At 44.4% G+C, this 24,148-nt stretch overlaps 1 protein-coding gene across 1 annotated transcript in view; it reads left to right on the top strand.

Moving 5' to 3' along the window:
- The window catches only part of LOC135226738 (kinesin-like protein KIF14), a 127,234-nt gene that overhangs the window by 72,431 nt on the left and 30,655 nt on the right, over window positions 1–24,148 (top strand). Inside the window, exons 7-8 of the mRNA XM_064266447.1 lie at window positions 13,038–13,170; window positions 13,968–14,168. Coding sequence (XP_064122517.1) covers window positions 13,038–13,170; window positions 13,968–14,168 — 334 coding nt within the window. The remainder of the gene's footprint in view (window positions 1–13,037; window positions 13,171–13,967; window positions 14,169–24,148) is intronic.

Raw genomic sequence — 24,148 nt, 5'->3', positions numbered from 1 at the left:
TAAATTTCCAGCCTTATTACAGCGCATTAAATTTATTCTTTAAGGGAACCTTAGGTTTCATTAACCCTCTTTTATATACTTTTTTGGTATCTGTTAAGCTTGGATGGGAATTCTCTGATACCTTTTCACTGGCAGACACAGGTTGAACCCAGAAAAGAGATTTTGACAAAGGAAAAATCTATTTCTTGGGGAAGACCTGTGTCGCCCGGTGAACCCATCCCTTCTTCTTTCCCCACCCTTAACCAGTCCAAGCTTGGGTGTCTATTCCAGGAATGAAGATGGCACGCGGGTAGTAGTAGTAGTAGTAGCGAGAGGAAGGTAAGGGGAGTAGCCTTTGTAACGGCTCTTTCTGTGGGAGGGACTTTGGAAAGAAATCCTCTAATTGGGAGAAGACCTATGAGTGTTACCCCTTTAGTCAATATATTTTCAATATAGTTCATTAAGTGCAGTTTAATAGTTGTGTGTAAGGCTGAGACAGTACATACTAAGATTGATCTGTGTGTGCCATCTGCTACACAACCACAAATTTTTACCTTTTATTTTCGTGGGTACAAGTGGCGTTACAGTTACTTTGGCCATCAACACATGTATGTGTATGTTTATTTGCTTATAGTACGTGTACAGTAAGCATCGAAAGTGAAGTTACAAATTTCAAAATTCATCGTGCTTCTTTAGAGACTAGTGATAAGTATCAGTGATTGACTGTAGAACCACAGAAGGTGTTTCCCCAGTGAATGGTCAATGTTAGTTTTCAATAATTGTAAAAAAAAAAAAAAAAAAAAAAAAAAAAAAAAAAAAAAAAAAAAAAAAAAAAAAGGAATTTCCCTGTAGAAACATCTGCGCCTCTCAGTGCGTAATATCGAGTGTTCACCATTGAGTGGCAGCAGGAACTAAGTGCATAAGCATTAGCCTAATGTGATTTGTAAATTAACTTTCTACTTTTATAGCATTAGTATATCGAAAATTATTATGAATTCTTTTGATAAAACACAAAGGAAGTTTAGCATCTGATTAAATGAAATATAAATAAGATGCAAGTTAGTGTAAAAAAAATATCCAAGTCATATGTGCATTTAGCATTGGCTACATGGTTAGCCCTATTTCAATAATCAAGGAAATATATTTTCTAGCTTGTTATTTAATTTCACTGAATTTCTCAAATTTGCAAATTTTTGCATGTGGAATTGCATTCAGGGTTGCATGAAACAAGTATTTTCTTAGGTTTCCACCCTTTTTTTTCAGCGCGTAAGTTAGACTAGTCTTGCCCATATGATCCGGAATGTGAATATGCGTGACAAGCATTATTTTAATTCGAGTATCTCCTGTTATACTCTCTCTCTCTCTCTCTCTCTCTCTCTCTCTCTCTCTCTCTCTCTCTCTCTCTCTCTCTCGTCTCCTCTCCTCTTTCTCCCTTCTCTCTCGTCTCTCTCTCCTCTCTCTCTCTCTCTCTCTCTCAAATATTTGATATAGTATGTGTAATATATAAAGCCCCAAAAAACTCATGAATTTCTGTTATACAATAATACTTGACTGGATCAAACTGATTACTGGTTGCCCATGGATATATGAATTTGGGTGATATCACTCCCTTATGATATGCCCACTTACGCGAATTCAGTCTTAAATTTTGCAGTTACAATATGATTAGAAGATTTGAGGTAAAACGTTGAAGTGAAAAAGGTGGAGTTAGGATTGTGTGTAGAGGTAAAGATAGAGGGGGAAGAGGGTGATGAGGTCTGTCATCTCCTGACTTAACCAGGTGGTGATTTTACGGGTGTTCTGGTTGCTTGTGACCATCTCTTATTTTTTATATAGCGAGTCGATTTCCCAGATGCAAGGACAGGTCCTGGTGTCGGTCCTAATAGTTCTATCTTTGCCTAATAACAGACAAACTCCCTGCATTGTAAACCTTGCTATGCCTGGAACTAGGCCTAGTCACTTGAAGAAAGCAGCAGCTAGAGCCTTTCTCGAAGATGGTGTTTTATGCTCGGTTTCACATGCTCTCTTTGTTCCGATACGTATACAAACCCTCAGTCCTTTAACAATAGGAAGGTACTTAGCGGCAGCTGAACCGGTCGTAAGCTTCGAACATGGGGGTTCGGTAGTTAACTACTTGTCCGGCAGTTGGCGGTCAGCTCGACTGCAAGGAGAGGAGTCACTTTGCTTTCGGCCGTGCTGGTGGTTAGACGTGTTGCTCGCCTCTCTGCCCGCTTCTAGTCATATGCTTTGTTTTCTTCGCTGCATGAAGGCTTTTCTCTTTCCCTTTTACTGTGTGTGTATGTTCAAAGCTATACGTAAGTACGTGTCTGTTTTGTATATTCAATACAGTGATATTTGTGATTGGTTATGGAATCCCAAGAGCCGGAGAGACCCCCTTGCCTCCCCATCAGCCGCAGATTGTGCCCTGGTGTGGAGGGCCATAAGGGTGGGGCCTTTCGGTCCTCTGTAGAGGTTGATCCTCATGAAATTTGCACTTGGTCGAGGGCGAGAATGCTCTCGCACCGAGCCATGTGATGTATGTGTTGTATGGTCGGAGGAGCAGTGGGAGATGGGGGGAGGAAGAAACCGCATAAGGAGTCATTGGAGCCCTCCCCCCGGGTGAGGGGAGACCTCCCTCTTACTAACCCAATTCTGTTTCCTTCCTCAGATCTGCTTGCCACGGAGGACGATCTCGGCCGGGCCTGGTACTCGCTGGGGTTCCAAGGAACACCGAGTGTTTATGGGCTGCTGAGTCATCTGGCGAGAGGGGCCGAGCCGGTAACTCACGGCCTGACCACCACAACAACCACAACAGTGTCCACGCCTGGCTACGCTGCTCCACCTCCACCAGCACGTCGCCATGGTTACCCCGACAGCTGATGTTCAGGTGCCGCTGCCGGAGGTGAAGAGGTTTTTCTTGTCGCCGCCGCCTGGTTTTGCCACTCTTGCTCCAGCCCCTGACTTCTGGTGTCCCAAGAGCTCTCCCCCAAACCTGCCTCCAGTACAGAGGATTCCGCTGGTTTCTGCTCCGCCTCCTGTTCCTGAGATTGCTGTGGCTCCAGTTCAAGTACCAGTTCCTGCCGCTATTGTTCCTGCCCGTGGTGTTGCTGCTCCCACCCCAGGTCCTTCTGGACAGGTGCAGTCGGGCCCTGTTGCTTTGGCAACTGCCCCGGATCCGTCCTGGATGGAAGACGTGACGGTGGTCCTGAGGAAGCTGACGAAGAAGAAGAGGAGGAAGGTGTCGTCGTCTTCTTCGTCGTCGTCTGCCACCACTTCCCCTTCATCTTCTAAGGCCCCAGGCAACCGAGTCCGCTCGATGCCAGGATCCAGGCACGGAGCGGAAGACTGGCAGGAGTCGTCCAGGTGACTCCCACCAGACCAGCGATCGCTCTTGCAGCAATCTGCCGGTACCCAGGGTTGACGCGACGGTCCAAGACCGGCCGCGGGCTGATGTGAGGAAGCGGTCCCCTTGATCGCCTGGACCAGCCTCGGCTGGTCCAAGCGGCATGACGCCCCGTGAGGACAGGCCTCGCTCCCACCGCGACAGCGGACTTTGCCGGTCCCCTGACTGCCACTCCTACTGGGACCGGGCGGAGAGGGCGACCAGCAGTAGCTCTTCTGACACTCGGGACTGTCGCCGCTGTTCTCGGTCCAGCCGCTCTCCCCGTGAGAACCGCTCAACCAGGCCTGCAGTGGGAGGAGCGTCAGGTCTACCTCTCATATCCCTTCAACTTCCTCGGGCTACACCGGGAAGAGCGAGGCGACCAAGAGTGATCGCGAGGGGTGCGCTCCTCGCGATCCTGCCACGACGCCCTACGAACCTGGCACAGTCCTAGAACCGACCAGATCGTACGCACAAATGGCAGGAGGAGACCATGTAGGGTCTGTTGCGGTTCCTCCTCTGGAAGGAGGAGGGTCTTGGGAGGCATTCTTGCTGGACGGGCTTGACAGTTTGTCTCCGCAGGACGCAGTCACTCCCGAGATCCAGAGGTCGTTCGCTGAGGTTATTGCGCTGATCCATCAGCACAACGACCTCGGGGAAGGATCGCTGCTCCCACCTTCCAAGCCTACATCGGGTTTGGAGTCATTCTGGGGACCCAAAAAGGAACCTAAGATGACGGTGGGTCTGTCGCGATCAGCCTTGGCCGACAGTGTGCTTAGCCAGGTGGAACGCTCTTGTCTCCGTACAGGAGGGTTCGCTTCGGTCTGGCAGGTCAGCCAAGCTCCTTCCCCCATCTCTACTGCGACAGAGGCACTTTTACGTGCCATCAGAGGACCCTCTGCCGCCCAAACAGGTTAACCCGGAATTAGCTAGGCTAACTCCGGGGGTGTCTCTGCAGCAGCTCCTGTTGGAGAACCTTGGAATCTACCGCTATGGCAGCATTCCAAGCAGTCTCGTGAGACTGTGCCAGCCTGGAGGTAGGGCTATATCCTACCTGGCCCACCAGATGGCTAACCTGTGGGCCAACCTGGTACTGAGGCGCAGGGACGCTGTCCTCACTCAAGTGACCAGGGCGGCTGGGCGAGAGGCGGCCTTGGGTCTTCGCAACGGACCGTGCAGAGTTCCTCCTCTCTCTTCCCTAGAGAGATGGTGGACGCTGCGGCGCAACAACGGCGCACTGACGAGCATGACCGTTAAGTCCACCAGGCTGTCTCGAAGGTGGCTGGGCAACCTCGAACGGTTGCGGCTAAGTCCAAGAGTTTAACTAGCACCTCCTCTGTGGCTAAGACGATCGCTTCGTTGAAGCTGAGAGGAAAGACTCTGCCTTCGACTTTGACTGTAAGGAGTGACCGTAACCAGCCCTCCTCCCAGTCCTTCTCTCGAAGAGGAACCGGGAAGAAGAAGTCGAAGAGAGGAGGGAAATGCTAGGGACGGCGTTTCCCTCACCTGCTGCCAGAAGTAGGGGGTGCCTAGCGAGCCATTGGGCAATATGGCAGCGCTACGGAGTGGAGACCTGGATAGTGAACATCCTTCGGGAGGGATATTTGCTACCCTTCGAGTCTCGGTCACCCCTCACCTCCAACCCGGTCCATCATCTTCAGACGTACGTTCCTGGTTCAGCCAAGGATGTGGCGCTTCGGCAGGAAGTAGAAGCCATGCTGAGCAAACATGCTGTGGAGATTGTATGGGATCAGTCGCCAAGCTTCTACAGTCGACTTTTCCTGGTGGAGAAGTCCTCAGGGGGCTGACGCCTGGTGATAGATCTCTCTCCCTTGAACCGATTCGTTCGCCAGACTTCATGCTTTCTGTGGATCTGAAGGATGCATATTTCCAGATACCCATCCATCAATCCTCCAGGAAGTACCTCCGCTTCATCCTCGACGGAACGGTGTACCAATTCAGGGCACTTTGTTTCGGTCTCTCAACCGCCACACGCGAGTGTTCACGCTGGTGTCGGGTTGGGCCCACTCTTCTGAGGTATCTCGACGATTGGTTGGTACAGGACAGAGATTGACTCCTTGAATTCTGCCATGATCTGGGGATCGTAGTGAATTACGAGAAGTCAGATCTCGAGCCCAAGCTGAGGATGAAGTACCTGGGCCTGCTGATCGATACGGTAGCAGGGCGAGTCTTCCCCGCAGATTCATGGATCAGCAGGTTCAGGGAGGCAGCAAGATAGTTCCTGTTCCTACAGGAGTAGCCAGCTCAGCACTGGCAGGTCGAGATCGGTCACCTGTCGTCTTTCGAGAAGCTAGTCCCTTACGGGTGTCTTCACCTGCGGTCTCTTCACTGGAGACTAAAGGAGTGTTGATCACAGGCAAGAGACCCACCTTTCTTCCCCGTGTCTCTCACAGAGGAGGTGAGGCAGGACCTAGCCTGGTGGCTGGACGACAGGAACCTCGTAAGAGGAGTGCCTCTCTCTCTCTCTCTCTCTCTCTCTCTCTCTCTCTCTCTCTCTCTCTCTCTCTCTCTCTCTCTCTCTCTCTCTTTTTCCCCCCGAGATGTTGCTGTTCTCAGACACATCGACCGAGGGATGGGGCGCACACCTGGAGAAGTTGCTGGCTGTGGGTGTGTGGAACCATCGCGACAAGCACCTTCACATCAACATCCTGGAGCTCAAGGCAGCGTTTCTCGCTCTCCAAGAGTTTCATGATCGTCTGCTGGGACACTCAGTGGTGTTGATGAGCGACACCACCACGGTAGTGGCATACGTCAACAAACGGGGGCCTAGTGTCCCTCCTGTTGCATCAGTTGACGTTGCAGGTGCACGAGCGGGCCGAGGCACACTCGGTGGAGCTGTTAGCCTGCTACATTCCAGGCAAGAGGAACATGGTGGCAGACAAGCTTAGCCGTCGGGATCAGGTGATAGGAACCGAATGGTCCCTTCACCCAGACGTGGTGGAAAGGCTTTTCCAACCTGTGGGGGCGTCCAGTCGTGTATCTGTTCGCCACCCGGCACAACAGAAAACTTGAGGTTTTCTACTCGGCTGTGCCGGACCCATAGGCAGCTGCAGAGGACGTTCTTCAGCACCCATGGGACAACCTCTTCGTGTATGCCTTTCTCCCGTTCTGTCCGATTCGCAAGGTGGTCAGTAGGGCGCTGGTCACCCCGAATCTCCGGATGATCCTGGTGGCACCCAAATGGCCTCAGGCTGTTTGGTACCCGGACCTGCTGGCTCTGCTCGCCGAAGTACCGAGAGAGATTCTCCCCTGGCACAACCTCCTGTGCCAGCCACACGTAGAACAGTACCACCGGTCGGTTCGGTCCCTATGTCTTCACGGCTGGCTGTTATCCACCTTTTCTTGCGAGCGAGAGGCTTTTCTCGCAGCGTAGCAACAGAGATGGCTGGGTACCTCAGACAGTCCTCTGCAGCTGTATACCAGGGAAAGTGGTCTGTCTTCTGTGGTTGGTGTCGTGGATGGGGTCTCTCTCCTCTCAGAGCCACTAGAATTCAGCAGGTAGCGGATTTCCTCGTTTTCCTTCGCCCAGAGAAGCTCCTCTCCGTCTCCGCAGTTAAAGGATACAGAGCCGCCCTGGGCCTAGTCCTTAATCTGCGAGGAGTGGATATCTCCTCCTTTGAGATCTCTCTCCTCATGAAGAGCTTCGAGAGGTCTTGCCCACCCAGGGAACTCAGGCCCCTGGGGTGGGACGTGACTCTCGTCCTTAGGAGTTTGACTCAAAGACCCTTCGAGCCACTCCGAGAGTCGTCAGACAGGGATCTGACCCTCAAGACCCTCTTCTTGCTGGCCCTGGCATCGGTGAAGAGAGTAGGGGAACTTCATGGTCTTTCCTTCGACGTCAAGCATTCCAGGGGATGGGGATCCGTGACGCTCAATTTCATCCCAAGCTTCGTAGTGAAGACTCAGAATCCTTCGGTCCCTGACGACCGGTTCGAGTCTTTCACGATCCCCTCCCTGAAGGACTTCACTGATAATGATGCGGATGAGATGCTGCTTTGTCCTGTGAGGGCACCACGGCGCTATCTGAATAGAACTCGACACCTCAGGCCTGAGTGTCGATGCCTCTTCGTTAGCACCAGGGTTACCAAGAAAGAGGTTTCCAAGAACACACTTTCTTTCTGGCTGCGTGAGGTGATCAGTAGGGCGTACGACACGGATGGTAGTGACGACACCCGTACCCTTCGTCCGAGAGCTCACGAAGTCAAAGGTATTGGTCCAACCCTTGCGTTCCGCAAGAACTTCTCCATGTCGCAGGTTCTGAAGGCAGGGGTTTGGGCCAACCAGACCACTTTTACTTCCTTCTGCCTTCGGGGAATCACCAACAGGTCCTTGGACACCTTTTCCTTGGGACCCATGGTGGCTGTTCAACAAGTTGTGTAGTCTACCCAGCACCCGAGCAGACAGAATAGCATCGCATCCTTCTGTGACTGCATGAATGGACGAGTGAAAGAGAGTGTGACTGGCTTATCTTCCTCCTTTGTTCTTCCTCCTCTACCTGTGGGCAGAGGGCCCCGGTCCTCACTACACTGAAGAGGAAGCAGATGCAGGTAAGCTACATGACTGAGCTCCATCCTATCCATTTCAGTAGCAATAGGAGTGTTTATCCACCACTCCCCAACAAAGGGGGGGAGTGGAAGCCAACAAGAGACAAACCCATGACTTCATTTTGGCTCTTGAAGTAGGAACTAGCTCTTGTGTATATGCTATTTATAAGAGGTACGCTTGCCTCCCTCTTATAAATTTGGTCCAGAGGTCTGACCACTGATTCTGCAGTGCACACCCCGATCAACTGGGCAGAGGCTTGGATCCCTCCCTTTGCTCTTACGACCAGGGAGGTAACCAAGGTCGGACGAACACCAGTCTGTTTATAGACTCAGATTTCACCCACCAATAAGTGAGTCTTCCTATTGTTAAAGGACCGAGGGTTTGTATACTTATCGGAACAAATAACAATTTGTCGAAAATTGTATTTTTCCTAACTATACAAACCTGAGGTTGTTTACACATAGTCCCACCTCATGCCACCCCTCACTCTGCGTTTCCTGGGCCTAAAGCAAAGTGACTCCTCTCCTCGCAGTCGAGCTGACCGCCAACCGCCGGACAAGTAGTTAACTACCGAACCCCCTTGTTCGAAGCTTACGACTGGTTCAGCTGCCGCTAAGTACCTTCCTATTGTTAAAGGACCCCAGGTTTGTATAGTTAGAAAAAATACATTTTTCGACAAATTGTTATTTTTTTTATATTTTTCTTTTGCTCTCTTCCTCCTCTATTATGCTCTCAATCTCCTTGAAGAATCTTTTTTTTCTCTTTATTTTGCTCTCTTTTGCTCTTATTTTTGCCCTCTTTCTGATACTTCACACTGTGTTTGTCCAGTGGCTGCGACTATGGCTGCTGGGGGCCCTGGGGTCGAGTCCCCCTCCCCCCACCCCTTTTAGGCACTGGCTGGTGATGGGAGTATTAGGGCAAAGCCCTCTCCCCCAAGTAGGACACGGCTGGTGATTCATAGGTTGGGCAGATAATGTTACGTTTGTGTTTTGGGTCGAAATCGAAGCCAAAGCTGAAGTCAAGTCTGAACGGTCGGGTCCTAGGAGCTAAAATCAGAACTACCAACCACACCCTGTTTAATCTAGGTGCTTTCATGGTTGATTGTATTTACTGTTACAGAGATTTTCTCTTTATATTCTATTGGTACTTGCATGGTTGTATGCATCTTTGCCAAAATAATTGAAAATTATTTTAGCAAAAATTGAAAATGCACTATGATATTAAATATTTGTTTCCACATTGATCAAAATATACATAGGTAATGGTAATTCTGTGTTGAATGAAAATTTCATAGTGTTTCGTTTATATAGTTTGAAGTAGTTACTATACTTTGAAATAATTATTATTACTGTAATTTTTTCTTATGATTGTTATAAATATCATAATTTGATATTTGTGCATGATATGTTAGCTTTATTTTGCTTGATAGTGCTTTCAATGTAGAAAAAAGTAAGTTTTTGAGCTAAGTGTTGTAGTTGCCAGTTAGTGAATTTCAAACAAAATCCTCTGAAATTTGTAGCTTCACTTTTGATGCTTACTGTACTTTGCACTTTATGCATATGTATTGTATATTGTGGAGTTGAAACTATATTAAATGCTACTCTATTCCAGGTAAAAAACTATTTACAACAAGAAATTGACTTGTAGGCCTATATCTTGACATTGCTTCAAAATATGAGAAATTGACGAGTAGGCCTATGTCCTGTCATTGCCTCAAAATATAAGAATTTGATGTGTAGGCTTATGACCTGCCATGGCTTCAAAATATAAGGAACTAACGTGTAGACCTATTCTCTCAATGATGTAAACATTTGACATGCAGGATTATGGTGAATTAATACCCTAACATCGGAACTGGCTGCATAGGTCTATGCTTCATTTCAATTCGTGTGGGCTATGTAGTTTCGCTTGTGCAGACCAACACCAATTTAGAAAAAAAAGCAAGATCTTGTGTATTTATGCTGCACATGGTAAACAAAATGCACAGACAAAATGGTCAAAGATCTTCATAGTGATATATAACTTTATATATATTTTATCGGAGATATCAGTTGCACACTTCACAGCCGAACAGTCAAATCCATACTGGCAATCATATGGACTGTTAGTGTGACGTCATTCCCCCTTCGAGAGCTAGCCAACCACAAGTGTGCAGTAGGTGGGACTTAGCTGCAAAGCCAGCTGGACTCTGCTATAATAACAAAATACTAAAAATCAAAGCTAATTATTACAGAAAAACAAAATAAATATTATAAATCACAAACTTAGGAAAAATTGCGTAAGTTATGTCGCCAGCTAGTGGTGTGAGTAGATGTAAACAAACCATCATACAGTCTGCTGGAATCCTGTATACAAAATCATTTTAAAATATCTTTCAATAAATGTTTTGATATTACATTTTTTTCATAAAATATCATTGTAAAATAGACACTTTTCATAGCATCTTTGTGGTGTATGAATGTGACGTCCTTATCGGCGGAGTAATACCCATTGGAAGTAGATCCCCATTAATGTGTTCCTTTAAAGTTGGAAAGAATCCTGATATTAAGGATAACTGGGGAACTATCGATACCACAAAACCCCTTAGTTTGATTATGAAAAACTACCAAGATAATATTGTCCATTAATGAACAACAAAGCTCTTAAGTCAAGCACCACTGGGAACTATGAATTATGAGCATCGTAAGTCAAGCACAACTGGGAACTATGAATACTGAGTAGATTACAAAATGTTTTGGGAGGCAAAAGATGTCTGAAACTGTCAAAAACACACATGTAGTACTTCATTTGAACCCAGCTTTCTTTTGTAATAATAGTGCCCAATACTCACCTTATAAACATTAAGTGTGATTTCACCAGTTCTTGACTTCAATTTTGCCTGCTCCGTTACTTTTATTTTTTAAATAGTTATGGCAAATGACATTGGCAATCAGCCGTTTCTGGATTTGGTTGTTTATATTGGTACAGGTTTGCAATTGCTTCATCCGTAATTTAAAAAACCAGAATATCTTAGTGGAGGACAGAGTATCATCATAAGTATTATGGAGAGAGAGAGAACAAGTAGTGTATTGAGAATAATGATCATTTTAATAAAACCCTTGTTTTACTGTATGTAATCATATTGCATGCATTATTACCATATTATTGAACTATAAATATGAACAGAGCGATCTCCCATTTACATTCTGGTTTTGTTTACATTCTTAAAATAATCAGCTGATTTAATTTTACCAATATTGGTAAAATGTAAATGGGAGATCGCTCTGTTCATATTTATAGTTCAATAATATGGTAATAATGCATGCAATATGGTTACATACAGTAAAACAAGGGTTTTATTAAAATGATCATTATTCTCAATACACTACTTGCTCTCTCTCTCTCTCCATTATACTTATGATGATACTCTGTCCTCCACTAAGATATTCTGGTTTTTATAAATTACGGATGAAGCAATTGCAAACCTGTACCAATATAAACAACCAAATCCAGAAACGGCTGATTGCCAATGTCATTTGCCATAACTATTTAAAAAATAAAAGTAACGGAGCAGGCAAAATTGAAGTCCAGAACTGGTGAAATCACACTTAATGTTTATACGGTGAAGTATTGGGCACTATTATTCCCAACTTGTTAATTTACAAGAAAAAATATCTCCAAATCACATCTCTTCTACCAGCCTATAGTAATGGTAATGAAGATATTGATAGTATTCAATCAGCCGAGATTTTGAGAATGTAAACAATATCAAATGCAAATGGCATACTATGACAATGCTTATATTCTGTAATATATGTTTTAAATTTTTCAAATGATAATTTTCTCCAGAAAATATTTAGGGTTATTTTAGAGCTTTTCGGTTTTTAGAATTACGAATTGAGCTCATACACCTGTAACAAAGTGAGAGTTCGCTCATCCTAACGTCTAATTATGGTTATTATTTATCCACAGTAATTACTGTAATTACAGTTCTTTTGTTTACAGTATCAAACGTTGTATCACTAGTGATTTACTTTTGATAACCTACGGTTTTTACCATTATTACAGATTATTTTTACAGTGTCGAAAATTGTGAAGGTAGTTAACCAGTGACACAACTATCAACACTTCAAGGGTTAGCCTATCATTAGAAATCTCACCAGGATTTTAAGGTTATCACCAAATGACCCTTTCATAAAAATTTTCAGTAATCTTCTTAAGTTTAATTGTGGTTACTAACATTTTCCTCTTCTGCTTGTCTGTAATGGCTGTTGTGGGATCAATGATTTAATCAAAATAGTACACTATAGAAAGTCACAAAAACAAAGGAAATATACCTGTATGTTTACTATTTGCTCAAAACATTAGCAGCGGAACGGGCTTTAGACGAGCATGGGAACAACGCCATCTTGCGGCGACTGGCTGAACCAATTTGTTTACAAAAATTGTGGTTCATTGGGTCGGATTCAGGTCTTTTTTGAGCTCAAATGCAAAATTGACTCAAAATTTTGCATTGAAATCTGATTATTTTGAGTTCTAGTAAGGTTGAGGACTGGGTCTCTACTGTACTTTGTTTTAGTTGATATTTTTTTCTTCCAGGCTCCCTGAATAGAGTCAACCTTCTGGTGACAGTAATATCTAGGAAAGATTCCTGATAACTTAATGTTTAGGATTTTACGTTAGTAAGATTCATCCTAAATAATATAAATTCTGATAAAATTTATTATATGGATAATCACCTGCTGTTAAAAGTAAACCTTGTCCAACCTCCCCACAACTTGGTGGGCTGTCAAGCAATTTCTTACAAGAGCTAAATATAGAAAGCACACCTGGAGGAAAACAGGTGAACTAGACAGTCATCCAGGTCAGCAAAATGATCTTTTATTTGACTACCAAATTGCCCTCTAGTGCAAAGGTATAGCTTTATATAACAGTAGGTAATTATCCAAATAATAAATTTTATCGACACGGCTTCCTCGCCCAGAAATAGATTTTTCCTTCGTCAAAATCCCTTTATTGAGCTATATTATAAACATACATCAATGTAATCTTAAATTATTTCTTTCTTTTGTTTCATTCTTGTAGACAGATAGAAGAAGTAAAATATTTGTTTGCTTATTGTTTTACCTAGGATGTTAGGAGATAGTGCCCTCGATGAACCTGACATGCCAATACCTTCATCAGTGGGCATCATACCTAGGTTTTGCTGGGAATTGTTTGACCGTGCCAAGCACACTCACTCTAGGAATCCACCCAAAGATCAGGTAAGATTTTCTGTGGCTGCTGCATTCATCATTATATTATTTCAAATGTCAGGCCTTACTTTGATGAGACTAGTGTTCTCTCCACTCTTGTCTTATGCACTGTCTGCCAGTCTTCTTAAATATTGTTATCCACAAACTTCCACTTCCACCACTTTGCTTTGCTCTTCCCTTCTCATGGCATGCCCAGACCATTTCAGTCTTTGTGATTATAATCTATATTTTTGGCCTCTTGAGTACTATGTCTTTTGTTGTCATGTTCGGTTGTGATAAAATCATAAGTCAATAAGTAAAAATAAAAAAATTTGACCTGATATTGATGATAGAGACTTCCTTAATAAAAAAAATAAAAAAAACATTCACAACTGTTTAATTCTGAAAGCTTGAAAAGTATGTGTAATAAGTTTCTCACAGCCCTCAGTTGGGTTACTGCTAATGCAGGTGAACTAAAGATTCTTTGGAGTGTCCCTTACCTTCAGCTCTTTTTCTTTCTGCTTTTTACATTTTTGATATGCAATTTAATCTATTTCCAAACATTATTCCAGCTTATGTCTTGCTTTAATTTTTACTTTTCATTAAAAACGAACCTTTTGGGTCAGGCCCTTCAGAGTCCTAGAAATATGCTGTGGTTATTTGGTCAACATTTTTCATAATTGCAAGACAGTTGTCACATCATTGCACCTAAGATAGCTCTATCAGTCATTATAATATGCCAGTAACTTTCTTTTATTTTGGTAAATATTCTGTATCACATTTTATGATATATTTTCAGTGACTAATGACTAACTATCTTTCAACAGTTGCCCCAGTGCCTTGTGGAGATTGAAATCAGCTACTTTGAAATATACAATGAACGGATATACGACTTGTTGAGTGCTGGTGGAAACAGGGCCTTAGCTGGGGATCATCGTGAAGCTCTGAGGGTGAGGGAACACCCTGAAAGTGGTCCCTATGTTGAAGGCGTAGCATGTCATACGGTGTCTTCATATGATGACCTCCAGGTTAGTTGAAGAAGTGCTTTTTTTCTATATATGCTTCTTTCTATATATTAATCTTAAGTGTACTTTATAAGCTGATTTTTCTGGAGGTCATTTCTTCCGGGTGAAAGCTCACTAAGTTAGTGGCTGTCTGGAGTTTTTTTTTTTTTTTTTTTTTTTTTTTTTTTTTGTTTTTTTTTTTTTTTTTTTTTTTTTTTTTTTTTTTTTTTTTTTTTTTTTCCTCCTGAAGATGATTGCCAAGGTCTGTAGATGATACCAACATCACCCTTGTAGGGAGGTAGTGTCATCAGTTTAACCCTTAAACGCCGACTGGACGTATTTTACGTCTACATTTTTTGTCTCTCGGGTGCCGACTGGAAGTATTTTACGTCTACATACAAAAGTGTTTTTTAAAATTCGCGGAAAAATACTTTTAGGCCTACCAGCCAAAAACTCTTAAATCACGCGCCTTGGGGGATGCTGGGAGTTCACGGATCAAGGTGTTGTTTTGTTTACAATCGTTACGCAGGCGCGCAAGCGCGAATTTCTTTCTTGCCGCACTAAAAAGTATCTGTGACACATCTCGGAAATTATTTCGTCACTTTGACATAATTTTTGTACCATTTTAAATTAGCCGTTACATGGAGTATTATATATGAAAATATACGCATTTTTATGTAGAATACAACTAAAAAATACTCATGATTGTAGCTTTTATCAGTTTTGAGATATTTTCATATAAATAACGATAAGTGCCAAAATATCAACCTTCGGTCAACTTTGACTGTACCGAAATGGTTGAAAAACGCAATTGTAAGCTAAAACTCTTATATTTTAGTAATATTCAATCATTTACCTTAATTTTGTAACTAATTGGAAGTCTCTAGCACAATATTTTGATTTATGGTGAATTTATGAAAAAACTTTTTCCTTACGTCCGTGCGGTAACTCTCCGAAAAAAATCATACATGCGATTGTGGTAATGTTTGCACCATTTTAAAATTAGCCGTTACATAAAGTTTTATATTGCAATACACCCCCTGAACACCTGAATAAGCCCTGGTCACTTACCAGCCCGAACCATCATTTATTAAAAATTTACCAAATCTTTGGTTAAAATAAACAATCAGTGTTGCCAATCTCCTGGCAAACACCCTCGTTACCTATTTACCCCCAGCCCCCGCTGGTAGCCCTGCCTCTGGCGGGCGGTCACACCTGCCCTCTCACGTCAATCACTTATCGTTCGCGGTGGAGCACAGATGTATCCACAGCGAACTCCTTTTTGGTCTTGCCCGGCCTTCATTTGCACCTTTGATTTGATTGATTTTGGTGACGAATTACGCATCCCTTTGGATTACGGTTGGATTGCTCTTAGTACCTTGTCATCAGACATTGATTCTGCAAAGGAAGAAACAACACAAGCTACGACAACGACTACTGCATTCTTGGCCACGACATCACAGAAAACGACTAGCGGAAGTTCAACAACGTATCGTCTTTGCCAACAATGCAAGAAAAGGATGAGTACCCTATGACACGATAGTCATTCCTTATGCGTAAATTGTAGGCCTGTTCAATATAATGTAAAGACCAGATGTTTGGAATGTCAGGAGCGGTCTTTGGACCAGATGTTAGGGTATCTCAAACATAGGAAAGGTCTCGTATTATGAAGTAAGTGTAGGCAGGAAGAGACTAACGCAGATCAAGATAAAGACTTAGAGACAGTGCTCTTTAAGAGACTTGAGAGTAGGCTGACATCGAGTATGACATCTCTGGTTACCGATTTTTATGTCCAAGATTAAGTGAGGATAGATCGAGCAATAGGGATACTGAAATTACTAATCGTTCTTTTTCAGCTTCCCTGCCTGTTCCAGAACCAGCCCTAACCGGTGCTGGGGGTTATGGGGATCCGCAAGCCCACAGGGCAGGATCTGCCGTCCCCCCTGGCGTGGAGCAGGCAGTGTTGGCAGCAGATTCCCCTTCCCTCGATGTGTAAGTTCTCAGGATGATAAAAACTTAGGTCAGATATAGACGAGTAGGGATAATAGGCTACATAGTGTTTAGTTTAGGAAGAGAAGTGCAGGCTTCTTCGGGTCGGTTTTCTATTAAAAGTAGTAGTTTATAGAGGCACAGTGTCCTTAGAGCATCTTTAGGCTTTTTCTTGCTTCGAGTTCCTTGCATCAGAAGCTTTTAGGCCATGGTTGGTCTTTCAGATATGCTCCTTCGTCTTTAAGGTTACTTTCCTCTACTTATACGATACAATAATTGTTAATATCAACTAATTCTCCGTTCAATGCATATTGACTAACGATATTCAGTATGGAGAGAAATCGAATAAAATTAACTACGGTTAGCCTAGTGTTCACGATGATATATCTTATGCATATTCAGTAGCCTAGCCTAGCCTAAAGTATTCGCTGTACAACATATCGGTAGTTATTTTTATATTGGCTAACGCTGTAGGCTCAAGGCATTCTGACTTCGGATAATTCAGTACAGGTGTAATTGAAAACGAACGAGAATCCGATCTGAGGATAATTAATATGAATGTAATCGAACAGAATGAAGATCGGATTCTGTCCGACTAAAGCATTATAATTGTATTATATGTATCATCATATTAGCGTAGTATAAACACTAACTCGGCAGTCATTCACGCTGGAATCAGCGGATGACGAATACGGGTTTGCGTCGCCGTATCCATCTCATTCTCTCCTGATTGCCTAAAATGACTAACGTAACAACTCTCTCACTTATGCCAAGTTTGTACAAACGTCTTGAAGGAGACGTGTGTTCAACTATGGTGACATTTAACATAGTCAATGAGGTATCTATCTTTGGACATATAATCAGATGTCAGATACTATAAGGAATTCGTATGTATGACGTCTTCATACGTTTAACAGACTATTGCCGTCAGTAATTACATTGCGCTTATGTCAATTACAGTTACAAATTATTACCAGTCGTATTATCAAATTACAATGACAACTGAAATTAATATTAGGCCTAATAAAGTTAATTTAATTACCTTTAAATATTATTTTATTACTTTTCAATTAAATTACAATTACACTAGCTTGTCGTCAAACAGCACTATTGTAAGGAGGTGTGGCTTAGACAGACAAGGATGCCGGCTAGTCTGTTTTTTTTTTCCTTGGCTCCAGATTCAACCATATCACTTGGTCTCGGCTAATGTTTTTGTCCCTAGTTAGCATATTAATGAATATCTGGATACTTAACTTATGGAACGAAGTCATACTGTTCGTCTTACGATGTAATTTAAGACCAAAATTTGACTGATATGTCTCTTTGGAAGCTAGTTTTTTCCCTCGGGTTAGATGGCGTCATATTTAGGATTCCGTTCGTTTTTCACTCGTTTTCATAGGTATTATGAACCTTACACTTTATATACTTTATTAATCCTTTGTCTGTGTGAAACAACAGTAATGAGCTCTTTCATGCTTATTAGTTATTTCTTTTACATGCCACGGCTGCGTTTTTGAATTTCATACAAAAGCTCGGGACTTCTGTCCAGGTTGCTGATGCATGTAATTTTGCCTATTAGCTTCAGCTGCATTTATAACATGAATACAGTAATTACTGTCGCACGCGGATGAATACAATAACGGATGTTGCTATCGGATTCGATTACTGTCACACGCTGATCAAAACAATAAAGTGATGTTATAGGAATCGATCGCATTAGCAACAAGTTCTCGTTCGGTTGTTCATAGCTTTACGGAGTTATACGAGTATATTATCGTTAAGATAATACCCTTTTAACTTAGAAGAGGGTGCAATTTACGGAGGTGGAGATGTTAGACGATTGTAATTTCTCTCTCTCTCTCTCTCTCTCGCTCTCTCTCTCTCTCTTCTCTCTCTCTCATCTCTCTCTCTCTCTCTCTCTCTCTCTCTTGCTTTTCTGATTTCATATTCTCTCATCCTATTTTCCACGCTCTCCTAACACTGGACTCATTGTGCAACAGAGGTTTTTCTTCCTGTCACACCTTTTCAAACTTTGTCAATTTCCCTTCAGCGCTGACTGACCTCATAGGTCCCAATACTCGGCCTTTGGCCTAAATTCTATTTGTAAACCGAACAATCTTGCTGTCTGAGTTAGTATTAGAGTAGGGAGCGAATATTAGGAATATGTATAAGGTATTCATGATATGATATATCACGAGAGGATTTTAAGTATTAGGACAGATAGGAAAGAACATGTCTGGGTCTATCTCAGGGCATTCTTCCAAGTGCCAACCAGGCAGAGTACAGACAGGCAGGTACACACTACAAGAGAGGACATCACTACGATCGACGACACCGTCGCAGACGCACCGATGGACATGGTAGTCTCCTCCGTACATGAGAGGCCTAAGGCCACATGGGAGGGAGGTCTTCAGTTTCCCATCCATACATAAGATGGAGGCCGAGAGCCACATGGGAGGTCTCCAGATTCCCTCCATACATGAGAGGCCGAGAGCACATGGGAGGTCTTCAGTTTTTCCTCTACTCAGGTGAGGCACATAGCCAGCTGAGAGGAAACAGGTTTGTATCCCTCCTGCACTCAATGAGTTTTGACCTTAGGGTAGAGGTGCAGGGAGTTTTTCCCTACACCATATGGGAGGCCTAGAAGGCCACACATGGGAGATTAGTTTGGACGAGTGACAAATGAACTTGAGACTGACCCGCGTACTCAATTATATTGACTGACAACTGGTACAGTGGAGAGCCGGGTAGATTTGATTCCCCACCTCCAAATTAATGTTGTTAATCGGGCTTATTCAGGTGTTCAGGGGGTGTATTGCAATATGAAGTTTTTATTGTAAAACTAATATTGTAATACTTACCTGAACACCTCAATGATTCCCACCCTCCTCCCCTCTCATACAGAGTTATTGAGTTATGATTGACGTGAGAGGGCAGGTGTGACCGGCCCGTGAGGCAGGGCTATCAGCGGTGGGCTGGTAACTAGGTAACAAGGGTGTTTGCCAGGAGATTGGCAACACTGATCGTTTATTTTAACCAAAGATTTGGTAAATTTTTAATAAATGATGTTTCGGGCTGGTAAGTGACCAGGGCTTATTCGGGTGTTCAGGTAGGTATTACAATATTAGTTTTACAATAAAAACTTCATATATGGAAATGTGCGCAATTTCATGCACAATACAACTAAAAACAACCCATGGTTGTAGCTTTTATCAATTTTGAAATATTGCAGTCTGGGGGCAAGGCATTTTCATATTTGGCTCATCTCTGTGCCAATTTATGGGTTAATCTTCTGATTAGGAGGATCGCGGCTTTGTCTAGGATGGAGAGATCGCTCGACACTGAGTCTTTGCTGGCATTGAGAAACGGTGATCTGTTGGAGTCACAATTTTTGTTTCCACAGACAGAACTCGAAGATGCGATTGACCGGCGCCGGGCTGACACCAAGGACCGACTGGTGCACCAGGCCGTGTCTAAAGCAGAGTCTCACCCTCGGAGACGTCCGGCTCCTCCTCCTCCCCCTGTCCAGCAGCAGTCGAGGAGATTGTCGCCTCGTAGGCCATCGAGGACCTCAAGTTTGGCAGGGCCTTCCCGTTCGACACAGCCTAAGTCTCAAGATCAACACCCCTTTCGCTCTCGTTCCTTTAAACCAAGAAGGGGCCCCAGGGGCCGAGGTCAAGGGGGCCGTAGGTAGGTTAGGCGCCTCTCCCTTTCCTGCGCCACGGGTGGGGGCCGGTGCCTGGCTGGCCATTAGGCCAAGTGGCAGAGTTACATGGTGAAGAAGTGGGTGGTAGATGACCTTCAGGTGGGATACCTGTTGCCATTCGACTTCCCTCCTCCTCTGTCAGACAAGCCGCAGCTCAGGAAGACGTATCCTCCAGATTCTTTGAAGTTCTTGGCTCTTCGGGAGGAAGTGCAGAAACTGCTGGACAAGGATGCGATAGAGGAAGTGGTGCATCCGTCCCCAGGGTTTTACAGTCACATCTTCTTGGCGCCCAGAGGATGGAGGCCTGTGATCGCTTTATCCACCTTGAATCGCTTCATCAGGAAGACGCGGTTCAAGATGGAGACCCCACGCTCAGTGTTGGCAGCTGTGAGGGAAGGCGACTTCATGCTGTCGATAGACTTGAGGGACGCATACTTCCAAATCCCTGTTCATCCCACGTCCAGGAAGTTCCTTCACTTCTCTCTTGCAGACAAGATCTTCGAGTTCAAAGTCTTGTGCTTCGGGCTGACGACAGCCCCTCGTGTTCACAAGGGTCTCCTCTCTTGTGTCAAGTTGGGTCCATGCTCAGGGGATCCATTTGCTGAGGTACCTCAACCATTAGTTAGCCTTGGCAGTTTCCAGGGAGAAGCCACTGCAGGACAGGGATCGTCTACTTCGGTTCTGTCTGGACCTGGGCATATTAGTTAACCAGGAAAAGTCGAACCTCATACCCACTCAAAGGATTCTCTACCTGGGCATGGTCATCAATACGACAGTGACAAGAGTTTTCCCGTCAGATCAGAGATTGGAGAAGTTGCTGGCTGTAGCGCGCAACTTCCTGTCAAAGTCACATCAGTCAGCTCATCAGTGGCAGGTTCTTCTGCGAGTGTTGTCTATCCTGGAGAAGCTGGTCCCTCATGGGCGCCTTCACCTTCGGTCTCTGCAATGGAGACTGGGAGAATTCTGGTTTCTGGCTGGGGACCCTCCCCTGTTTATGGTTCCTCTGTCTTTGGAAGTGAGAGAAGACCTTCGTTGGTGGTTGGACGACCAGAATCTGCTGAAGGGTGTCCCTCTGCGTTCTCTCCCACCGGACTTCCTTCTGTTCTCGGACGCCTCTCTCGGAGGTTGGGGTGCACACTTAGGCGGCCTCATTGCTTCAGGTGTTTGGAGTTTGGAGGACAAGTAGCAACATATCAATGTCTTGGAGTTGAAAGCGGCTTTCCTGGATCTGAAGGAGTTTCCGGGGAAGGTAGAGGGTCACTCGGTCGTTCTCATGTCGGACAACACCATGGTGGTAGCCTATGTGAACAAACAGGGAGGCCTGGTGTCTCAGCAACTTCACGCCTTGACCGTCGAGCTTCACCAGTGGGCAATCAGCAATTCGGTAGAGCTCTTAGCCAGGTATATCCCAGGGAAACGGAACATGGTCGCAGACAAACAAGGTCGCCGGGATCAGATCCTAGGCACAGAGTGGTCCCTTCATCAAGTGGTGGCAGACAAGCTTTTCCAGATTTGGGGGAGACTCATGCTGGACCTTTTTGCGACACGCTTCAACAGGAAGCTGGAGGTGTTCTGTTCAGTGGTTCCAGATCCTTTAGCATTGGCAGAGGACGCATTCCAACGTCCCTGGGACAACCTGGAGGAGTATGCCTTCCCTCCGTTTTGTTTGATCCGGCAGGTTCTCAACAGGCTGATGAGTTCACAGGGTCTCAGAATGACTTTAGTAGCCCCTCTGTGGCCTCAGGCAGAATGGTTTCCAGATCTGCTTTCGTTGTTGTCAGAGATTCCGAGGGAGATTCCTCCTTGGCGGCATCTCCTGTGTCAGCCCCATGCGGAAAGGTTCCACCAGTCAGTAGAATCCCTGTCTCTTCACGGTTGGAGGCTATCAAGTATTTCCTCCGAGCGAAAGGCTTTTCTCAGAGATCAGCTGGGCACATGTCCAGCAGTCTTAGGAAGTCAACCTCTGCAGTTTATCAAGGCAAATGGGCGATCTACTGTGATTGGTGTCGTAAATGAGGTTTTTCTCCACTCGCGACCTCTGTTTAGCGAATAGCAGACTTTTTAACCTTCCTCAGAGACGAGAAACGTTTGTCCGTTTCTGCTATTAGAGGCTACAGGACGGCACTGAGTTTGGTGTTACGCCTTAAGGGTATTGACATCTCTTCCTGGGAACTTTCCCTGCTAGTTAAGGGGTTTGAGCAGTTGAGTTCTCCTAGAGAGCTCAAGCCTCCGACATGGGATGTTTCCTTGGTTCTTAAGAGCTTAACTAAAAGTCCGTATGAGCCCTTGCGTTGCTCATCTGACAGGAACCTGATGCTCAAGACAGTTTTCCTTTTGGCTTTGGCATCTTCCAAGAGGGTAGGAGAGCTCCACGGTGTGAGTTACGAGTTGAAGCACACCAGGGGTTGGAAGTCAGTGTCCTTCGGATTTGTCCCGGAATTCGTGGTCAAGACCCAAAATCCCTCGGTGCATAATGACAGGTTCACTTCGTTTTCCATTACATCACTGACTTTGTGGATGCTGATGCTCAAGAGCTTTTGATGTTCCCTGTCCGGGCCCTGCATTGCTATCTTAAAAGGACTCGGCACCTTAGACCAGGCTGCCGCAGACTTTTTGTTAGCATGGGCCATACAAAGAAAGAGGTGCCTAAGAATGCTCTCTTTTTGGATACAGGAAGCCATCAGACAGGCATACTTGACTCTTGATGTTTCCACCACCATGTCTGTGCAGGCTAGAGCACATGACGTTAGAGGTATTGGTCCCTTTCTGGCTTTCAAAAAGAACTTCGGAGTACATAGAGTGCTGAGCGCTGGTACTTGGTTACGCCAGTCCACATTCACCTCCTTCTATCTTAAGGATGTTGCCCACAGATCTATGGACACGTTTTCCCTGGGTCCTGTGGTAGCTGCCCAACAGGCTGTGTAACTCATAGTTACCCTTAACGGGGCACCTTTGTATCTTACCTAAGATGATTGTGTGGATGAGAGAATGAGTGAATTGGCTGGTCTCCTTTCTCTTGTACCTTTCCTTCTTCCTTCGGGCGGGTTAAGGAATAGACACGTCATTTGCTGGACTGGTCTGATACAGGTGAGTGAGGTAGTCATACGGGTAGTGTGGTCGTGCAATATACTACAATATCTTACACTCTATTTGGTAGCATAGGCTCAACTCCTTGGCAAGGAGGAGTCGGGAGTAATATAAACCCTAGTGTCTTGGTTTGTTATTGGACAATCAAAGTTTCTCTTTGGTTCCCTATACATTGGTTATCCCACATATTGTTGTACGTCACTCAGGCTCTGAGTGGTTAGATATTAGTTTATCTAGCATCTCAACAGGCTTCTGTCCCTCTCCAAGAACTATTCCTTTTGAGAGCTGGACTGGTGGGTAGGCCCCCAGCCGGTCTAGGATGTCTTATACCTCCCTCCAAGTATGAGTCTATCCTATTGTTAAGACTGAAGGTTTGTTCGCGTATGAACAAATGACAAATTTTCTAAGGCAAATGGAATTTTCATAGCTACAAACCTGAGGTCTTAGCATTATACTGCCCACCTCTAACCACCCCTCTATTTGTTAAGTCATCCTGAGTTGGGAAAGACTGGCGTAGATGAGTGGTCTTTGACCACTCTTCACCTGATCTATGCATGTGTTGCCAGATATCACAAGATTCCTTGCTTTCATCTGCTTTTAACTGGATCCAGCTAGGTGCTAGAAATTATCCTATTGTTAAGACCTCAGGGTTGTAGCTATGAAAAATACAAATTGTCTTAGAAAATATGTCATATTAAGCTCATTCCAGGTTGGTCCCCAGACTGAGCATAACAGGTGTACAATCTCTCTCTCTCTCTCTCTCTCTCTCTCTCTCTCTCTCCATGATGACATTATTGGCTGAAACGTGCCTATCATGTAGTAGGGTACCAGCTTTCCTCAATGTTGATTGGCTTGAAATAGGCAGTAACTTATAAGTGTTTTTATTGGGCGGTTCCAATATATCTCGATAATTGTGGGGGTTGTGGTCCCTAGCCCCCCGAGAATATGGGTCCATCAACTGCGCTCCATGTATAAAAGTGTAGGGTTGTTTGTTAGGAAAAATACAAATTTCTTTTTAATTTGGTATTCCAGCTTGCATTTGCAAGCTATATGCTTTTGTAAAGAACTTTAGGTTTGTATGTTAGGAAAATTACAAAATAATTTTTAAATTTGCTATATTTTTAAGTTATAGTAAGAAGCTCTTCCTTGAATATTTATAGTTAATCAGATCTAACAACTTTACATCAGTAAAAAAAAAAGTATTTAATTCTTTTAGTACTAA

Source organism: Macrobrachium nipponense, chromosome 15, assembly GCF_015104395.2.
Source record: "Macrobrachium nipponense isolate FS-2020 chromosome 15, ASM1510439v2, whole genome shotgun sequence".
Lineage (NCBI taxonomy): Eukaryota > Metazoa > Arthropoda > Malacostraca > Decapoda > Palaemonidae > Macrobrachium > Macrobrachium nipponense.
The sequence above is the reverse complement of the archived record's forward strand: the minus strand, read 5'-3'. Positions and strand labels throughout refer to the sequence as shown.